The sequence below is a fragment of the Geotrypetes seraphini genome, chromosome 5 (genome assembly GCF_902459505.1).
Source record: "Geotrypetes seraphini chromosome 5, aGeoSer1.1, whole genome shotgun sequence".
NCBI classification, from domain to species: domain Eukaryota; kingdom Metazoa; phylum Chordata; class Amphibia; order Gymnophiona; family Dermophiidae; genus Geotrypetes; species Geotrypetes seraphini.
This window is the reverse complement of record NC_047088.1, coordinates 51,524,730-51,544,767: the sequence shown is the minus strand read 5'-3', so window position 1 is coordinate 51,544,767 and position 20,038 is coordinate 51,524,730. Positions and strand designations below refer to the sequence as shown.

At 40.7% G+C, this 20,038-nt stretch overlaps 1 protein-coding gene across 6 annotated transcripts in view; it reads left to right on the top strand.

Annotated features, from left to right (window-relative positions):
• Positions 1-20,038, top strand: part of BRWD3 (bromodomain and WD repeat domain containing 3) — a 286,770-nt gene that overhangs the window by 127,355 nt on the left and 139,377 nt on the right. For all 6 annotated transcript variants that reach the window (XM_033944590.1, XM_033944589.1, XM_033944588.1 and 3 more), the window contains 2 exons: positions 1,684-1,854; positions 15,168-15,351. In XM_033944590.1, the coding sequence (XP_033800481.1) occupies positions 1,684-1,854; positions 15,168-15,351 (355 nt within the window). The remainder of the gene's footprint in view (positions 1-1,683; positions 1,855-15,167; positions 15,352-20,038) is intronic.

Here is a 20,038-nt window from a genome sequence, read left to right as displayed (position 1 = left end):
TCCACTGCTCAAATCTAAGAAGTCGTCCAAAGTGTCTGCCTACGTTAAGACGTGGGAAACTTTTCTCCTTTGAGGTGACCAGGCTCTGGGGACCCTTTGTTTGGCTCCAGGGTCACAGATCCTTCCCTTTCTCCGAGCTGGTCTGGATAAAGTCCTCACTGTGGTGTCTTTGTGTGCCCTGGGAATTGGTCTGTCCTGTTTTTCATCTCGGGATAGTCGGTTCTAGTTAACATTGCATCCCGTTATTGCTCGTTTTTTGAAAGGGGCTCTTCGGTTCAGCCACCCATTAAGCATCTGTTCCCTGTCTGGGACCTTGAAGTGGTGCTGTCAGGCATTGACAGAGCTCCTTTTGAGCCTGTTCTGGATGCGTTTCTCCTGGACTTAGCTCTCATGACTGTTTTCTGATCGCCATCATTTATGCCCATAGGGTTTCCAATCTGTAGGCATTGTCTTGTCAGGATCCCTTTTTCTGCATTTAGGAGATACAAGTTTCTCTACGGACAGTTCCTTCCTTTTTGCAAATGGTGGTTTCAGTTTTCTCTGTCATTCAGAAATTGTGTTTGCCTGTTTCTCAGCAGATGAGTTCCAAACGTCAGGATTGGCTTATGAAGACCCTAGGCATGCACAGGATGCTTCTGCGTTCTCTGAAGGGCACAAACGAGTTTCATCTTTCTGGTCCTCTGTTTGTGCTAACTCGTTTGTTGAAGCGTGGTGTTCCCGCTTCTAAGGCCACAATTTCCAGGCGGATCTGTAGAGCCATTTCATGCCCCTACATTCTTGCAGGGAAAGAGTCCCCAGTTTCTGTTCGGGCACATTTTTTAGGAATGTGGCTTTGTGGTTCAAACCTAGATCTTTTCCTCCTGACAAGTTTTGCAGGGTGGTGATGTGGTTGTCTCTTCTCATGTTTGCTAAATTCTACAGAGTGGATGGTACTGCCTGTCAGAACTCAGCTTTTGGGTTCTCAGTCTTGAAGGCTGGTGCAGCAAGTCCACCCTGACTAGTTGGGGGACTGCTTTTGTATGTCCCTGTGATCTAGAATGTCTCACCTATTGCACTGGAAAAGGAGATTTTGTACTTACCCTGATAAGCTGTTTTCCAGTAGATAGGTGAGACATTGTAGACACCCGCCCTGTCCTTGCTGTTCCTCCTTGCAGATTTCAGATGTCTTTTCCCCCTATGCTTTTCCTAACTGTTTTGTGGAGACCGGTCAGCCCTTTGTGGCTAGGGAGAGTTTTATGAATATGTTCTCCAAGTTATGGGAGTAATTCCTGAGCTTCTTTGAAGCCTATGTTGACGGTTAATAGTGCTGTTTATTTATTTTGAGCAGAACATTGTTTAGCCTGTCGTTGCAGTGCCTCTACTTCACAGATGGTAGTGTCTCTCTATACTTGGGTACGGACTAATGGGAGGAGCTAAGCTAGCCTGTGATGTACCCTAGAGATGGAGTGAAAAACTTAATTCTCTTCTGCAACCAAGGGGAGTAAAGGGAAATAACCCTATGGTCTAGAATGTCTAAACCTATCAACTGGAAAAGAGCTTACCAGGGTAAATACATAATCTCCTTTGTCTTTTGTGGTGGGAAATTATTATAGTTGTGATTTGCTTTTTTACTTTGGTATCTGGCTAACTCTGACAGTAGATCCCTTATTTGATTGTTATTATCTTGGGTCTCCTGTTGTTCAGGTGATGGTGAAGTGGTAGAACAAATTATTGGCCAACAGACGAATGACCAGGAGGAGAGTATTCTTGATGGCATGATTAGAGAGCTCCAGAGAGAACAAGATCAGAGGCATGCAAATAATGAAGAGGCTGGGGCCAACCTGCTAAATAGCAGATCCCAGTCAATGAGTGGCAGTAAGTACTCAACATTTTACTTACCTGATGAAATCATCCAGGTGACCCTGTGGTTACCTCAGGTATAACAAATCACTGAATACTTGAGATATATAAGAGGAAATGTTGGAGAATGGAAAATCACTTGACTCTTTAGATGGTGGTGATTGTGTTTATGCTGGATTTAAAAAAAAGTGAATTTCTTTGACAAGCAGGTGTAGCAGTGCCAAGCAAATGGGGACCAACAAGCTGTGTAAAGGAAGAAGATATGAACTTGGAGGATAGGGGAGGGCAAGAAGCTCAAAGCAGGACTTTTAGGCACCACCATTTGGGTGCAAGGGAAGAGGACCTATACATATTGCTGCTAGACTTTGGGGCAACTAAACTGGAGGTATCAAAATCCTGCCCACTCACCAGGAACTGAGCTGGGTTGGGGGGGCCTGTCTGAGTTGGCAAAGGTACTGTTTGCAATAGTTAGGGGGAACTTGGGCCAGGGGGGAAAAGTGAGATGAATGAAAGGGAGAATGCATCGGAAGAAGGTTGGGGTGAAGACGTAAGACAGTTCAGAGTAAGGCAAAAAAAGTGGTAAGGGACTTGTGCCAAAAAACACATGAGAAGAGATTTGAATGCCTTGTGTATATCCTAGAGGAAAGAGGGATTGGGGTCTATGATACAGTCATTTAAATATTTTAAAGTTATTAATATGCAAATTAATCTTTGTCAGAGACATGGGAGTAGTAGAATTAGAGGTCGTGAGTTAAGGTTGCAGGTTGAAAGTTTTAGGAACAATGTCAGGAAATATTTTTTCACCTCCTGCATGAGGTTATGAAGAGAAAAATGGTGACAGAGTAACACTATATAGAAAAAGGATGGAATCCAATTAAAGAAAAACTTAAATAATCCTAAAACTGGAGCAAACTTTGATGTCAGCTTTAGAGGTTGGAAAGTATGACCAATGCCAGGCAGACTTCCACTGTCTGGGTCCCTTAAATGGCAAAAAAACGAAACAGGATCAAAGCTGTAGTGGGCTTTGATGGCAACTCCAGTAGTTGGGAAGTAGGACCAGTGCTGGGCAGATTTCTATGGACTGTGCCCCCAAATTGGCAGGGAGAGACAGAGATTTAGGTATACTAGTGTTAAATCATGAAGAAGTGGAACCTGTGTAGTGTGCCAGATTCAACTCTGGCTGCCTGGTTGGGGAGAATGGATAGACCATGTAGGTCTTTATCTGCTGATATTTCTTGAATATACTCTAATATAAGTTGGGCATTTTAATATTCCAGTGCCCTGCCCTGCCAGCATCTGATCCCAGCACCCCCTCCTTCCCCTGTCAGTCTCTGCACCCAGCCCCCTCCCTGACAGGCACTGCACTCAGCCCTGTTCCCTCCCTTCTCTGTCAGGCCCAGCCCTCTCCCTGCCAGGCACTGCACACAGCCCTCTTTTTTTCTCTCCCTTCCTCCATCCCAGGCTCACCACCCTGTCCCCCCTTCCTGCCCTGTCCATACCTCTGTCACTGGAATCCCTGGTGGTCCAGAGATGTAGCGGGCAGGAGCAAGCTTTCCACGCTCCTGCCCCACTGCTAACCAGGTCGATCACTGCTGCAAGTTCTGGCTTCAGCTACTGAGTGGTACCGAGCAGAAATCACGGGAGCCATTCAGGAAGGCGCTCAACACCGGGCAGCAGTGCCAAAGCGCGCTCCCGCTCGGTATCGCTCAGCAGCTAAAGCCGGAACTCGTGGCAGCAACCGACCGGGTTAGCAGCGGGGCAGGAGCGCGGAAAGCTCGCTTCTGCCTGCTACACCTCCTGACCACCAGGGATTCTAGTGGCAGAGGAAGGTACGATTGGCAGGGAGGGGACACGGGGTGCAGAGCCTAGCGGTCCGGCAGAGGCCTGCAATGAGTCTGGGAGGAGATTGGGTGGGTGCTGGGAGCTGGCCCGAATATAAATCAGGATAAAATCCCGGTTTAAATTCAAGTATATGAGGGAGCGTGGCTTAGCGCGCACACAAAATGGTCGTGTGATCGCAGCGCTCCTCTTACCTGGGCAACCGTTGAATAAATAAAGATTTCCTTTTAAACTGTTTTTGGCTGAAAACATCGGAGAGGACAGTGGGAGCATGGTGAGCACCCGACAGAGTAAGAGTGAAACCGGAGGGGCTGTGAAAAGGCAGAAGCAGGATCAAATTACCCCGAGTAAGGTTCCGCTTCCTGCTGATGTATCAGAGGAGTTAAGCAAAGCTGAAGTTATGGGGGAACTGAGGCAAATCAAACAAATGCTGACAGAGACTGTGAGTAATATGGCAGAACTGAAGGAAGAAATCCTGAATATACACAGACAAATGGAAGTAGCTAATAAAAGAACAACAGAGTTAGAAGTTAAAATGGAGAGTTTAGAATGTGAAGGAAAAAGATGCAAAAATGACAGTTTGGAAATAATTAAATTGAAAAGTCAGCTGGAAGATTACGAAAACCGTGGAAGAAGAAAGAATATAAAACTTTTTGGAATACAGGAAAATTTGGAAGGGAAAAATGCAATACAGTTTTTAGAAAATTTAATTCCTAGATTATTGCAGTTGGGTTTCAAACAGCCTTTGGAAATAGAACGGGCACACAGGATTCCAATAAAGAGTCTGGAAAATAAAGGGAGACCAAGACCATTAATATTCAAGATGTTAAGATACCAGCAAGCAATAGAAATTTTAAATGCTGCCAAAAAAGATAAAAACTTAAACTATAAAGGATCCAAAATATGGTTTTTACCAGACTTTGCTAAAAATACAGCAAATATTAGGAAGAAATTCCTTGATCTGAGATCTCAATTAAAGGAAAAAGGATATAAGTATGGGTTATATTACCCAGCAAAAATGAGGGTATCTTGTGGGGATAAATCTTTGTATTTTGTTGATCCGGAAAAACTAAAGACCTTTCTTTCAAAATCAGAACCTATGTCATTTTAGCACAATGGGTGTTGAAATGAAGGGATAAATACTAAGACTGGATTGGTGGATATTGAACAAAAAATTAAATATAAAGAACTATGGGACTTTTGTTTGTTGGAAAAAGAAGAATATGCAACAAAGAACAGGAAATAAAAATGAACAAGTGAAAAAGAAAATAAAAGAATGTAAAGAAGAAAGTAGAAAGTAGAAAGAAGGATAGACTGGAAAGACATTAAAGTGAAGTTATTAGACTGAACTTTTAGGAGACTGAAAGATGGATGGTTGGAGTAAAGAATGAACAAGAAGGATTAAAGGACTGGACAAATTAACACAAAAGGAAAAGTGAAGACTGAATAGGAAAATAAATAGATGTGAAGAAGAAGAAAGCAGGACTGATAGACTAAAAGGATATTATATAAAAAAAAAAAAAATGAATGACAATTGGCAGTCAAAAGTCTTTAAGAGTGGATGGATGGAGATAAGAAATAAATATGAAAGTTCAGTTTATTTAATAAGTCAGAAAAGGAGAAAGTAAAGAATGAAAGGACAATAAGGAAAAGATTGCAGAATGGACTAATGATAGAAAGGACAAGTTATATGATATTTAAATGCAAGTAAAGGAAAGGAAAATGAATAATATAAAAGAAAGATACATAAGAATTTATTGGTAGCTGAAGGAATGTAAAGATTGATGTTGTGATAATATAGTTTTAAAAAGATTGGATTTAATTTGGAGAAGAGGAAATATAAAAAGGGGAAAAAAAAATTATTTTGAAAATGAAATACAAATGATTAAATACAAATAGGGGATAAAAACTTATAAAATTGAAAATTTTTTTTTAACAGAAATATATGAAGAGATGGATATTTGTTGTTGGATATTTAAAGGAGGATAGGAGAAGATGGATTAGATAATATAAGATATAGGAAAATGATACTTTTTATTAAATATATGACTATGATAGAATTTTCTTGAATGAAATAAAATGTTGGGGGAATGAATTAGAGATTGGTGAAATGATAAAAATGCATTAATGGAATGTTAGGAAATAAATATGGTTATGTGACTAAAGGTTAAATAATAGATAGAGAAATTAATTACTTTAAAATGGAAAAAAAAAAAGAAAAAAGGTTTTATGATTAGAAGAGAGATATAATTAGATATATTGTGGAGAGGTAGTGAGTTTGTCTCAATAAAGGATAAAGGGGTTATTAATAAATATTGGTTGCCTGGGGGGGAGGGGGGAAGTTGGGATTACTGTCCAATGTGTGTCCTTAAGCAGTCATTATATTGGGGGGGGAGGGGGGGAAGAAGGTGGGTATTAAAGATATTACTAGGATGATGAAGGAAAAGATTAATAAGGGATTGGGTAATTTGGAGGTAAGAATGTGTGCCATGGGGAGAAGTTTTTTAGATCTTAGTTATGGAAGAAGGGAAGAGGAAGATTATGATAAGGAGTATAAAATATATTATGTCTTTTAAGATATTTTCTATTAATGTCAATGGCCTGAATCATGTAATCAAAAGGAAAAAGGTATTATCATTTTTAAAGAAGCAAAATGCGGATGTTTATTGTCTGCAGGAGACCCATCTTAATATAAAGGAATCACAGAAACTAACGGGTGGGTGGGTGAAAGAATGTTTTTTTGCTCCAGCAGAGGGTAAAAAAGCAGGAGTAGCAGTTCTTATTAATAAAAAGTGTATGGCCAATTTTAAGATAGTAAATTCGGACCCACATGGAAGATGGCTACATGTTGCTATAAGTATGGGAAATAATGCCCTGACGTTGTTCAATATATATGCCCCTAATTCGAATCAATCAGAATTCTTTAAAAAATTGCAGAGTATGTTGTTACCACTGGCTGCTTCTAATTTAGTGGTGGCTGGAGATTTTAATGCTGTAATGGATCCATTAATGGATAAAAAAACAGGTAAAAGTATAAAATCTTTAGGTTTAGATAATTTGGTTCAATCATGTGATTTGAAGGATATATGGCGTATTCTTCATTTTAATGATCAGGAATTTTCATTTTGTTCACAGGTTCATAAATCATTTTCAAGAATAGATTATATTTTTATTTCATCACATAAGGTGCAGCAAGTGATTAAGGCTTCCATTGATCCCATTATCATTTCGGATCATGCGGGAGTATGGATAGATTTACAATTAGATCAATTAGAAAATAGAAGACCTCTTTGGAGATTTGATAATGCATTGCTTGTGGATGAAAAATTTTTGGAAAATTTTAAAACACAAATTAGTGATTTCTTTCAAATTAATTTAGTGGAAGATACATCTATTGAAAATGTATGGGACGCTTTTAAAGCGACTATGAGAGGTCATATTATATCATATTCGGCTTTTGTTAGGAAACAGATTAAAAAACAGTATATAGAGTTAGAAAAAAATTAAAATACTAGAAACTAAATTGGTAAGCAAATGGGAGCATGATGTATTACAAGCTCTTTTGAAAGCAAAAGGTAAATATAACGAATTAGCTTCAAAAATGATAAGAAGTGACTTGTTTTCCAAACAGACAATGTATTATGGAAATTCTAATAAGGCGGGAAGATTATTGGCAAATTATCTTAAAGCAAAAAAAAAGAAGAACTAACATTAATGGGATAAAAGATGATAATGGTATAATAACCAATCAAACGGATATAATTTTAAAGCAATTTCTAAAATTTTATAAGGACCTGTATTCTTCCGAGCCTTATTTGGAGAGGCAAAAAGATGGTAAAAATTTTTTAGATTTAATTATTGGACCTAAGGTTCCTGATCATATAAAACGGAGTTTAGATGAACCTATATCATTAAAAGAATTAGAAACAGCGTTGAGATCTCTTAGAGTTGGATCCGCTCCAGGTGGTGATGGTTATACAGTAGAATTTTATAAAACATTTCAAAATGTCCTTTCCCCATATTTACTAAATTTATATCAGACACAACTTATAAAAGGTGATATTAAAGGTACTATGGCTGAATCAATAGTAATTGTTTTGCCTAAGCCAAATAAAGATCCTACTTTGGTTTCAAACTACAGGCCTATATCTTTAATAAATGTGGATAATAAACTTTTGGCGAAAATTTTGGCTTTGAGATTAGCCAAAGCTCTCCCACATATTATAGACACGCATCAGACGGGTTTCGTTGCTAAAAGACATTCCTCTAATAACTCTAGATTATTATTTCATATGTTAAATTTATTTAAAAAAATGGATGAACCGGCTTTTACAGTTTCCTTGGATGCAGAAAAAGCGTTTGATAGGGTAGAATGGAATTTTATGTATCAGGCTTTAGAATGGTTTGGTATAGGTTCTGGATTTATACAAATGGTAAAAACATTGTATAGCTTCCCGATTGCAAGATTAAATATTAATAATATGATATCTGATGGTTTTCAATTGCAGAGGGGAGTTAGACAAGGTTGTCCTTTATCTCCTTTGTTATTTGATGTTGTATTAGAACCCTTATTGTTAGCAATACAGCAAGCAAGGGGGATACAGGGTATTCCATATTCTGATATGGAATATAAAATTTCGGCTTATGCGGATGATATTTTACTTTATTTGAAGAATCCAGAGTCTACCTTATCTTGTCTATTGGAATTAATTGATATATTTGGCAAATTTTCAGGTTATAAAATTAATTGGAGTAAGTCTGAACTTATACCTTTAAATGTTCATTGTGTAAAAGGATTATTTGACGCTTTTCCGTTCATATGGAAAGAAGAAGGATTTAAATATCTTGGCATTCAAGTTAAAAATACAATTGAAGATACAGTAAAAGAAAATGAAAAATTTGTATTGAAAAGAGTTACAGAGTTATGTGAGCAATGGAATCCGTTACATCTTTCTTGGTGGGGGAGAGTTCAAACTATTAAAATGATGATCTTGCCTGTAGTTTGCTACCAAATGAGTATGATACCTATTTTCAGGGGTCCTTTTATAAAAAGCTTAATAGCATTTTAACGAAATTTCTTTGGCTTGGTAAAACGCATAGAATAGCTTTGGTATCTTTGCAAAAATCAATTAAGGAGGGAGGGGTAAATTTTCCAAATTTTTATAGGTACCATCAAGCCTATATTTTACGTCAGGGTATGTATTGGATCCTCCCAGAACTGATAGATAATGCACCGGATTGGTTATATTTGGAATGGCGCCTTATGTTTCCCCTAAATTTAGTTCATCTTCCAAGTATCAACATGCCTAGAAGATACAGAGAAAATAAGATATTAATGGATACTTGGAAAACATTGAGGTTTATTAGCAAATTAACACCTGTCCCAATAAACAAGTCAACTAATCAGTCTTTATGGATAAACTCCAAGATTAAAATTGGCGGAGCTCAAATCCTTTGGAAGGACTGGATTATTGCAGGCATTAGATCTCTGAATGATGTTATTTCGGAAAGTAAACTGCTGGAATTTTCACAATTGCAACATAGATTTGGTCTTAGTAAAACACAAAGTTTTAAATGGTTGCAATTGAAGCAGGCCATTCAGGTTGGTTCCCTGAATGGAAAACATTGAATAATCAATATAGTTTAGAGTTCTTATGCTTCCAAGCAGACTTCCTAGGGCATCAAGCCGCATTGTGGTATAAATTAATATCTGGATATTTGAATAAAAAACCAAAAAATGGTCTAAGAGACATTTGGAGCATTGAGATTAAGCATCAAATTACTGCATCTCAATGGCCACTAATTTGGTCTTGGAGAATGAGATGTACAGTGTCAGCATCTATGAGACAAACTTGGTTCTTTTTATTACATAGAGCTTTTTGGACCCCTACACGTTTGCAAAAATTAGATACAGTGGTGCCTCACACAACGAACTTAATCCGTTCCAGGAGCAAGTTTGTTATGTGAAACGTTCGTTGTGTGAAACGCGTTTTCCCATAAGAATACCTGTAAAACAAAATAATTCGTTCTGCAGCCCTGTTGTCCCATAAGAATACCTGTAAAACAAAATAATTCGTTCTGCAGCCCTACATTTCCCTCCCTCCACCTCACCTCACATGCAGAGCCTGCCAGCCTTCTCCCTCACCCAGCCGCACGATCTCAAAAAGCTGTGCACGCGCAGCTGCTGGAGTTGATCAATGTTCTCCTCTCCTGCAACTTCCGGTTTCCGGTTGCGTCAGAGGAGAAGATTGAACAACAGAGCATGCGCGCATGTGCTGCTCTTTGAAAGTGTGTGGCTGGCCGAAAAAGAAAGCCGGAAAACTCGGTTTTTAAGGTAAGGTGGAGGGAGATGATGGAACACTGCATTCAGACAGGAGGGTGCTGCTGTTCCCGGCTCACATTAGAAAGCGGCGAGAGTAGTTCCGCCCCCCCCCGGGCCCCTCGGGCGACTTCGTTGTGTGAAACGAAGTTCGTTATAGGGAGCAAGACAAAAAGTTCGTTATGCGCAGCGTTCGCTGTGCGAGGCGTCCGTTATGCGAGGCACCACTGTAGTTCTAAGTCCAATAAATGCTGGCACTGTAATCTGGAACCTGGGACGTTGGATCATTTACGATATCATTGTCCCTACATTAAAAGTTTTTGGAATGCAATTTGGCCACAAATTAATAAATTGATGGAAAATCATGTAGCAATATCATATGATACAGTGTTATTTGGAATGATGATGAGAAAAAAAAGTCAAATTTCACCAGAAAATAACAAGCTTTTACTAGTCATGACAGGGGTTGTCATTCAGCATATAACCAATAACTGGAAGAATCATAGTAACCTTAATTATACATTTTGGTAGAATACAATTTGTCATATATTCAAAATGGAAAGAGTAATAGCAATACAAAGAGGGACATATCCTAAATTTATAAAAATATGGGGGCCATTGACAAAGTAGGATGAATGAATAGTAGGATTTATCTTCTTCTTTTCTTCTTTTTCTTGTATTCTTTATGGCACACATGGAGGGGGGGTAGTGAAAATAATTTTACATAACATGTTATAATATGGTATACAATATGTATAAGGTGATTGGAAAGTACTTGAAGGGTGGGGGGTGGGAGAGGGGATAAAAAAAAATTTGTTCAGAATATTATGTAATAGATATAAAAGTGATATTGTGTATTCATTAGTTGTAACTCAATATTTTGTACACTTCATGTAAAATATGAAAATGAATAAAGAATTATAAAAAAAAAAATTCGAGTATATACGGTACTATCCCTCCCTGATATTCAGCCAGTGATGGTCAACGCTTTTTTAAAATGTTTACTGTCACTTGCTAAAATAGCTCCCAATATTCAGTGTGGGTCATGTCCATGCATTAGCACTGAACACCGGGGGCTAAATGTCATGGGGATGGTTGCCGGAGTGTATGCAGGTCGTAGCAATTATTCAGCCAGGGCCTGCATAAGACAGTTATGCTTCCCTGGCTGAATATCAACCAGGGCACCCATAACTATTTTTGCCCCTGAATGCCCCTTGATTTACTTCCCAGACTCTCAAAGAACCCCCCCCCCAAGTCTAGGTAGGCCTACCTGATGATCCTGGTGGTTTGTGGCAGTTGTTGGGGGCAGGAGCAAAGCCCCCTCTTGCTGCAGGCCTTTGCAGTGGCGGCTGCAACCTGTCATGGCAGCTTGCAGTACTACACAGTACCATGAGAGGTTATGGCAGCCATTTGCAAAGGGCAGGAATGAGGGGGCTTCCATAGACCACCAAGGATATCATATAAGCCTGGAGGACCTACCTAGACAGGGGGAGCTGAAGATGGGCTCATTCAAGGGGGAAGGGGAGAGCCTTTAAGTATCACAGGCAGGAGTGAGAGAGGGGTTTTTTTTTGGGTGAGGGAGGAGGCTGGGGGGGGTCTTTCAGCGACAAAAATAGTTTGATTTGTCCTGGCCAGTATTCAGTGCCAAGGCCCTCATATCTAAGTGGGTTAATTAAGACAGAATTTGAGCTATCTCATATTAACACCTTAATTATGGGGATGCTGGCAGTGAATATTGCTGGCACCTGCATAACCCCAGGCTCCTTCCTAATGCCACCACTCCTCCCCAGTATTGCCCCTGACCTACCCACTTTTTCTGGGGTCAGTCAGAAACAATATTAAACAGCACTGCCTAGTTCAGTGCTGCTGAATATCAGGGGTTATTTATTTATTTAAAAATTTTATAGCCCGCTACATCTACAGTTCTGAGCGGGTTAAATAACAACATTCATAATAAATAGTGTCAAACAAATATTCAACTTACGTACAATTAAAACATACTAAAATGTACACTTTTTCTTGTATTTTATGTATCTATATATACAGAAACTTAAAAAAAGAAAAATAGCCCTGCCTGTCAAAAAGTCAAGAAAAAAAATCAATTCATTTATTTTTATTTTTATTTTTTTTTTTTATTAAGTTTAATGCATTTACAATATCATAAAGATATCAAGAAAAAAAAGGTTTCCATACAAATTTTCAAATCAACAAGTAATACAAAAACAATCCTTTACAAGCCCACTAAAAGGGGAAACATATTGCTTATATCAACTAAGTTTAAGGAAAAACAAGGAAATGGATTGAGTTCCAATGAACCCAACTCATCCCCAACTTAATTAGGATGTTTTGGACATTCATACCCTAATCCCTCATCAATAAATGAACAGTAAAAGAAAAAGAAAAGAAATCTCACTTCTGTTCACGAGCTACCAAGAATTGTTGCAGTTGAATGGGATCCCAAAAAACAAATTCAGTATCTTAACCAAACATTTACAAGGAAATTTCAGATAAAATGATGCCTCAAGTGCCAATACTCTAGTTCTCAATTTCTGAAATTCTTTTCTTCTAAACTGAGTAGCTCTTGAGACATCTGGAAACATACTGACCAAATCCCCACAGAACTTGGTCAGTCTATTTTTAAAGTAAAGTTTCATTAACAACATTTTATCTGTCTCACTCATACATGTTATAATCATTGTGGACCGAGTCTGAATAACATCTTGAGAATTTTCTAAAAACTCTGTCAAGTTAACGTCATCTGTTACCAGATGGTCCACATCCTGTACAGTTTCTTTTTTCCTCTGGGGAATATAGTAACAATTATTTATTGGAAAACTATCCGCATTGGGTAATCCCAGTATTTCCTTAAAATATTTTCTTAATAATATTTCTGGTAGTAACAAATGGGTCACTGGGAAATTAACCAAGCGGAGATTCTTTCCCCGGTGCATATTTTCTAACATTTCCATTTTTAAATGCATTGACGTAGAATCTTTTACAGCAGATAGTGAAACAGCTTGCAATGTGTTAGTTTGAGTTTCAATCGCACCTAATCTAGTTTCCAAACAATTTAAATTGGCATCCACATTCTCAAATTTTTGAACCACAGACTGTGAGTAATCAGATGTTTGTTTCATTGATTCTCTGAGAAACCCCTCAACTCTAGAAATACCTAGCCATAAATCCTTTAAAGTAATATCCTGTTTTTCCACTGCTAGTGGTTGTTCATCCACTACAGTAGTAAACTCAAGTGGTTTAGGTATATCAGTGAAAGTCAATTTACTTATTGAAGTGGATGATACCACCTGACCTGTGGAAATAGTGGGAGTTATATTCCCACTAACACCGGATACTGAATGAAGGGGGGGCGTCCTTAATAAAGAGCTCATCGATGCTCCGGATATGGGAGAGTTCAGATTAGAAATGTTTTGTGCTGGAGAGTCAAGGGAAAAAGTCAAATGTCTATCCATAGGACCTAAAACAACAGGTGTCGAACTTTTAGATTTAGCTTTCCTTTTCCCCATAATCAGTTAACTTATACAACCTGATATCCTGCTGTACAGCTCCTCAGTACTCCCTGATACTCCCCGGTACTCCAAGGGGCGTGACCTGCCCCTTAGGGCATGCCCCTTCGGCCACGCCCTGCGGCCGCACGGCTGCGGCTGCCTCCGCGGCAACGGACTGTGTTTTATAGCAGAGAAACAGAGGCACAGAGGACGGACCCGATGACGTCAGGGGGTTCGTCTACTCAGTTGCCTGTCCGAACAAGTTCCAAAACGCCGCAGCTGCAGAAGGCTTCGGGGCAGCGACACAATCCTCAGGAGCTAATTTGTTTACCTTGGGGGAGCTAATTTGTTTACCTTGGGGGGAGCTAATTTGTTTACCTTGGAAGACGCCTGAGGATTGTGTCGCTGCCCCGAAACCCTCTGCAGCTGCGGCATTTTGGAACTTGTTTGGACAGGCAACTGAGTAGACGGACCCCCTGACGTCATCGGGTCCGTCCTCTGTGCCTCTGTTTCTCTGCTATAAAACACAGTCCGCTGCCGCGGAGAGAACGGGAGCTAATTTGTTTACCTTGGAGGACGCCTGAGGATTGTGTCCGTCCTCTGTGCCTCTGTTTCTCTGCTATAAAACACAGTCCGCTGCCGCAGAGAGAACGGGATCAATTCATTTATATTCCCTCTCAAATAACATAGTTTGTATTGGGGTGAGGGGTGGTATGTTACTATGTAAGCAGAATCAAAGTAGAGGCAGAAAATGAGCTTGGGAGAGGGTGGTTGAGCCAGGAGGCAAGAATGAGTTTGGCTTATTAGGTGGAGGGATTGAGCCACAAGAAGAGAATGAGCTTGGAATGAAAGGGTAGATTCAGAGGGAGAATGGCGATGGGAGTTGGGACAAGGAGAGTGAATAAGCCTTATGTATGGACTGAAATGCTTGGGGGTCAGGCTTTTGAAGAGCCATGTCTTTTTGATATACTATTTCTGTATTTCTGGGGGAAATCTGCACCAAAGATTTCAAAATTCTGTTCTTTTTGAGTAAGAACTTTTGTTATTGTGTTTAAATTAAAATTCTGTGAGGAATAATTTAAAGTATTGTATGCAGATTTGTAAAAAAAACAAAAAACAACAACAAAACAAACCCCCCCAAACCACAACATTGTTTTTTGACATGATTAAAATAGTCTGCTCTGTAGCAGAACAATACAATACTTTTAATTAGTGCTTTTGGAGGCATACCTAGCCAGTCAGGTTTTCATGATCATTACAATAAATAAGCTTTAGATGAATTTGCACATATTAGAGCCCCATTGTATGCAAATCTATCTCATGCATGTTCATTTTGGTAATTTTGAAAACCTGCCTGGATAAGTATGCCTCCAGAAGCAGGTTGAGAAGCATTGCCTTGCCTTATGATTTCCTCTTACACTGGAATTTTTAATTTTTGTTTCCCTCTTGCTAGAATATATAGGTGAGGAATGGCAAAAGTGAAGCATGCCTTCATTTTAAGTTTTGGCCATATTAATAGAATTTCACAGGAATGTGTTCAGATAAAGTGATAAAAAGGCATAAGGCTATTTGCATTAAAAGCAAAAGAAGGTTTTGGTTCACTGGACATGTATTACCTCATTGTTTTAGAAGGACTGTATACCAATCTCTCCACTGTCTTGCAGCTCTCCGGAGTCCAAATTTGGAAGTAACATCACCCCCTAATGTTGGTCTCAGACGCAGTGGTCAAATTGAAGGTGTCCGACAAATGCATCATAATGCTCCTCGGAGCCAGCTGGCTACAGAAAGGGATCTCATGGCTTGGAGCAGACGAGTTGTTGTGAATGAGTTACCCCCAGGCATTAGCAGGTAGGACAGAAGGCTGGACTGAGCACCTTTCGGCATGTGCTTTCTAAGTTACAGTGTAGTGATAAAATGATCCAGGCTTATGCTTTTCTTAGTTCTTCCTGCACCAAATGTCATTTCCTTTTTGTCATCATAATAGTCCGGACTGAGTCTAGACTCTCCTGTCAGCAGATAAAACAGAAACTGCCCTCCTCCACCTATAAATCTTGTTTTGCAGCAGCCTTAGTCAGTACTTCTTTGTCTTCTGCAATTGGATGCAGATGTTTGATCTGATCTGGTACAGCAGATAACATAAGCAGCCAGAAATGGCAGGGTTTTTTAAAAAAAAAAAAAAACACCCCAAAATTCTACTTTTACCATCTCTGCAATGATCAAGGTCAGAGGACTTCTGGGCAGCAGACTGGAGGGCCTGCTTTCTTAGTACCCCATTCCATGGGATTGATGTTTACAGGTTACTTGGGGTTCAGGGCAACAATAGGGATAACCAGGAGATGCAAGGAGCAATGAGACTGGCATTTTGGTGTGACCATTGGAGCTTTTTTGTTTTATAGAAAATATCTTTAAAGTTGGTGTTGCTTAAAAAAAGGAGAAATGAAAGGACAGAACATTTTAATGCCTCTGCCACCAGGAGCATCCATCAAGAAGGAAAACCTTCATTGGTGGTAAAATTGTTGCTGACATTGCTAAGCAGTACAAGTTTTGTTAAACCTGTGCATTAAGCCAGGTCTTATTGTGAGTGTGTGGTGCTTTGTAGGCTGAGTGTTGGGGTACACCACTGCAAAGAGGCAGTTTTTACGTATGGGGATTGTAACCTGATGCTAAGAAGCCGGTCAAAGAACATAAGAACATAAGCAATGCCTCCGCTGGGTCAGACCCGAGGTCCATCGTGCCCAGCAGTCTGCACACTCTTCGACCCAACAGGTCCAGGACCTGTGCAGTAATCCTCTATCTATACCCCTCTAAACCCTTTTCCAGCAGGAAGTTGTCCAATCCTTTCTTAAACCCCAGTACCGTGCTCTGCCCTATTACGTCCTCTGGAAGCGCATTCCAGGTGTCCACCACACGTTGGGTAAAGAAGAACTTCCTAGCATTTGTCCCCTTTCAACTTTTCCGAATGCCCTCTTGTTCTTTTATTCTTTTATTCTCTACTCTCTCTATGCCCTTCATGATCTTGTAAGTTTCTATTATATCCCCTCTAAGTCTCCTCTTCTCCAGGGAAAAGAGACCCAGTCTCTCCAATCTCTCATTATATGAAAGGTTTTCCATCCCTTTTATCAGACGCATTGCTCTCCTCGGAATCCTTTCGAGTAACGCCATATCCTTCTTAAGGTACGGCGACCAATATTGGACGCAGAACTCCAGATGCGGATGCACCATCGCCCGATACAATGGCAGGATAACTTCTTTCGTTCTGGTTGTAATACCCTTCTTGATTATGCCTAGCATTCTATTTGCCTTCTTAGCAGCCGCTGCGCACTGTGCCGTCGGCTTCATTGTCATGTCCACCATTACCCCCAAGTCCCTTTCTTGGAAACTCTCATTCAATAACATCCCTCCCATCGTATAGTTGTATCTCGGGTTTCTGCTTCCCACATGTAATACTTTACATTTTTCAACGTTGAACTTCATCTGCCATCTCATCGCCCATTCCCCTAGTTTGTTCAAGTCCCTCTGCAATTCTTCGCAATCCTTAGTCCAAGCTCCACTAAATAGAAACATAGAAGATGACGGCAGATAAGGGCCATAGCCCATCAGGTCTGCCCACTCTACTGACCCACCCCCAAGTCTACTATCCTAGGGATCCCACTCCTGGTGACAGGTTCCCTTGGCTTAACCCTCTAAGGGATCCCACAAGGGCATCCCATTTGCTCTTAAATTCTTGCACACTGTTTGCCTCGATCACCTGCACCGGGAGCTCGTTCCAAGGATCAACCACTCTCTCGGTGAAGAAATATTTCCTGGTGTCGCCATGAAATTTCCCGCCCCTGAGTTTGAGCGGATGCCCTCTTGTGGCTGAGGGTCCTTTGAGAAAGAGAATCTCTTCTTCCATCTCGATACGGCCGGTAATATACTTAAACGTCTCGATTATGTCTCCTCTCTCCCTACGTTCCTCGAGTGAGTTCAGCCGCAAATTTTTCAGCCTTTCCTCATACGATAGATCCTTGAGCCCCGAGACCATCCTGGTGGCCATCCGTTGCACCAACTCTACTCTCAGCACATCTTTTCGGTAGTGTGGCCTCCAGAATTGCACACAGTATTCCAAATGAGGCCTCACCATGGTTCTGTATAATGGCATTATGACTTCAGGCTTCCGGCTGACGAAACTCCTGCGGATGCAACCTAACAACTTTCTTGCCTTAGATGAAGCCTTCTCCACATGATCAGCACTGATGATCACTCCCAAGTCTCGTTCTGTTGAAGTTCTAGCTAAGGTCTCACCATTCAAGGTGTAAGTTCTGCACGGATTTCTGCTGCCGAGGTGCATGATCTTGCATTTCTTAGCGTTGAAGTCCAGCTGCCAGGTCGAGGACCAAAGCTCCAACAAATGTAGGTCCTGTGTCATACTATCGGGTGAATTGCCATCTCTCACTATATTGCATAGTTTGGCGTCGTCAGCGAATAACGTTACCTTACCTTGAAGCCCTGAGTTAGGTCACCTTTGTTGAATATGTTGAAAAGGAGCGGGCCCAAGACTGAGCCCTGCGGTACTCCACTGGTCACCTATGATGTTTTAGAGAGGGTACCATTAACTATCACCCTCTGAAGTCTGCCACTCAGCCAGTCATTGACCCATGTAGTTAGTGTTTCTCCCAGCCCCATTGATTTCATCTTGGTCAACTGCCTGCGATGCGGGACACTATCGAAAGCTTTGCTGAAGTCTAGGTATATGACGTCCACGGATTCTCCCAAGTCTAACTGTTTTGTTACCCAGTCAAAGAAGCTGATGAGATTGGATTGGCAGGACCTACCCTTGGTGAATCCGTGTTGACTGGGATCCCGTAGATTCTCCTCATCCAAGATTGCGTCTAATTTACATTTGATTGGTGTCGTCTGCAAATTTTATTATCTCACACTTCTTCCCTGTTTCTAGATCATTTATGAATATATTAAATAGCAGCGGCCCGAGCACTGAGCCCTGCACTCTATGCGGTAATCAGGGTTGCAGAGCACAACTGGTAATGCTGCATATGCGGGAATACCTGCAGTTTTGAGCACTGGTCATGTGGTGAACATTCGATGAACACAGTAGTCCCCTAGAATCACCATGGGATGTTTTTCTGGAAGTCTTCTGGAGTTTCATACTTTTCTCCAGAGGTCAAATTTTTCTCTCAGCTCATTCTTATGATGCACAGAACGAATTACTTCATGTGGCAGAGCCCAAGCTATGAGACTCCAGAACAGAACTAGTTACCTGTCCAAAGCAGTGCCAGATCATCCACCAGACCCAATCCCATGATGCCACACTTGTAGGAAATGGAATAGCTGTTGGAGGGCTATCCAAAGTTGGTGATTTCAGAGAAAGGTTTTGAGGCATGTAGGCTCCTTGTTAAATCCACTTGCCTTGGAGCTCAAGTAGGGAGAGATTGCCTCATTGGCTGATGACTCAGCATTGGTGCAGCTTTTCTGTAAGGAGGAGCTTATGCATCTTATCTCAAATGGTCAGCTCCATACAGTTGGTGGAGGATTAGTCCAAGGAGGACTTTATGATAGACTTTATACTGGGATTTGTAAGCAATCAAAGACTTTTCTTTTGCCTCAGCCCATTTGGGATATTGTGTCTGTAAAGTATGTGCGTGGGGGGCCCTTTGGACAGTGGCGTAGTAAGGGTGGGCAGGGGGACAGTCTGCTCTGGGCGCAGGGAGCTAGAGAGTGCTAGAGCAGTTGTGGTCTGTGTTCCACCTGTGTGCAGCAGTCGACTCCTCCGGTCCCACTCCTCTGACATCAACTTCCTGTTCCAGTAAGGAGGACCAGCATAGCCAACAGCCATGCGCATGTACCTTCTCACTACCGGGAGGAGGAGAGTGCTCTGGCCTTAGGAGGGGGTGTTCTGTCCCAGGTTCCTGCCCACCAGGTATGCCACTGGCTCTGGACGCTATTTTCAGAGTAGCATGATCTATGACTAAGCTTTATCTGCTTCCAGAGGAAGTGATAGGACAGGGTACGTTATTGGAGTTCAAGAAGGGATTGGACAATTTTCTAAAGGAAAAGTGGATAGAAGGGTATAGATAGAGGGCTAGTACACAGGTCCTGACCCAGCAGAGGCATGGCTTATGTTCTTAGGATCTGTATAATCTTTTAAAGCTGGGCAGAAAGGACACGCTACTCACAGCTATCATCCATAAGGTTGCCATTTCAGTTGAGGGTGGCAGTGCGCTAAAGGACTTTCAGAATCACAAGTTGGAATTCTTGATGAAATTGGGGTTTGAAATGGCTACCTAGGGTTGACCTTGCTTCTCCCACAGGATGAACCAAAAAGGAAAAGAGAAAGATTAAAAAGTATACAGAAACTCCATAACAGTGCATAGTTATATATAAATAAATTATAGTAATGATAATTCAAATAATAATAAAAATACTTTACTACACTTGATATCTCATCTCATCAAAAGTAGCTCAAAGAGACTACAGGAACTCCCCACAGCCATTTCTTAATGGCTATCTGCACAGAGCAGTAGCGTAGGAAGATCGC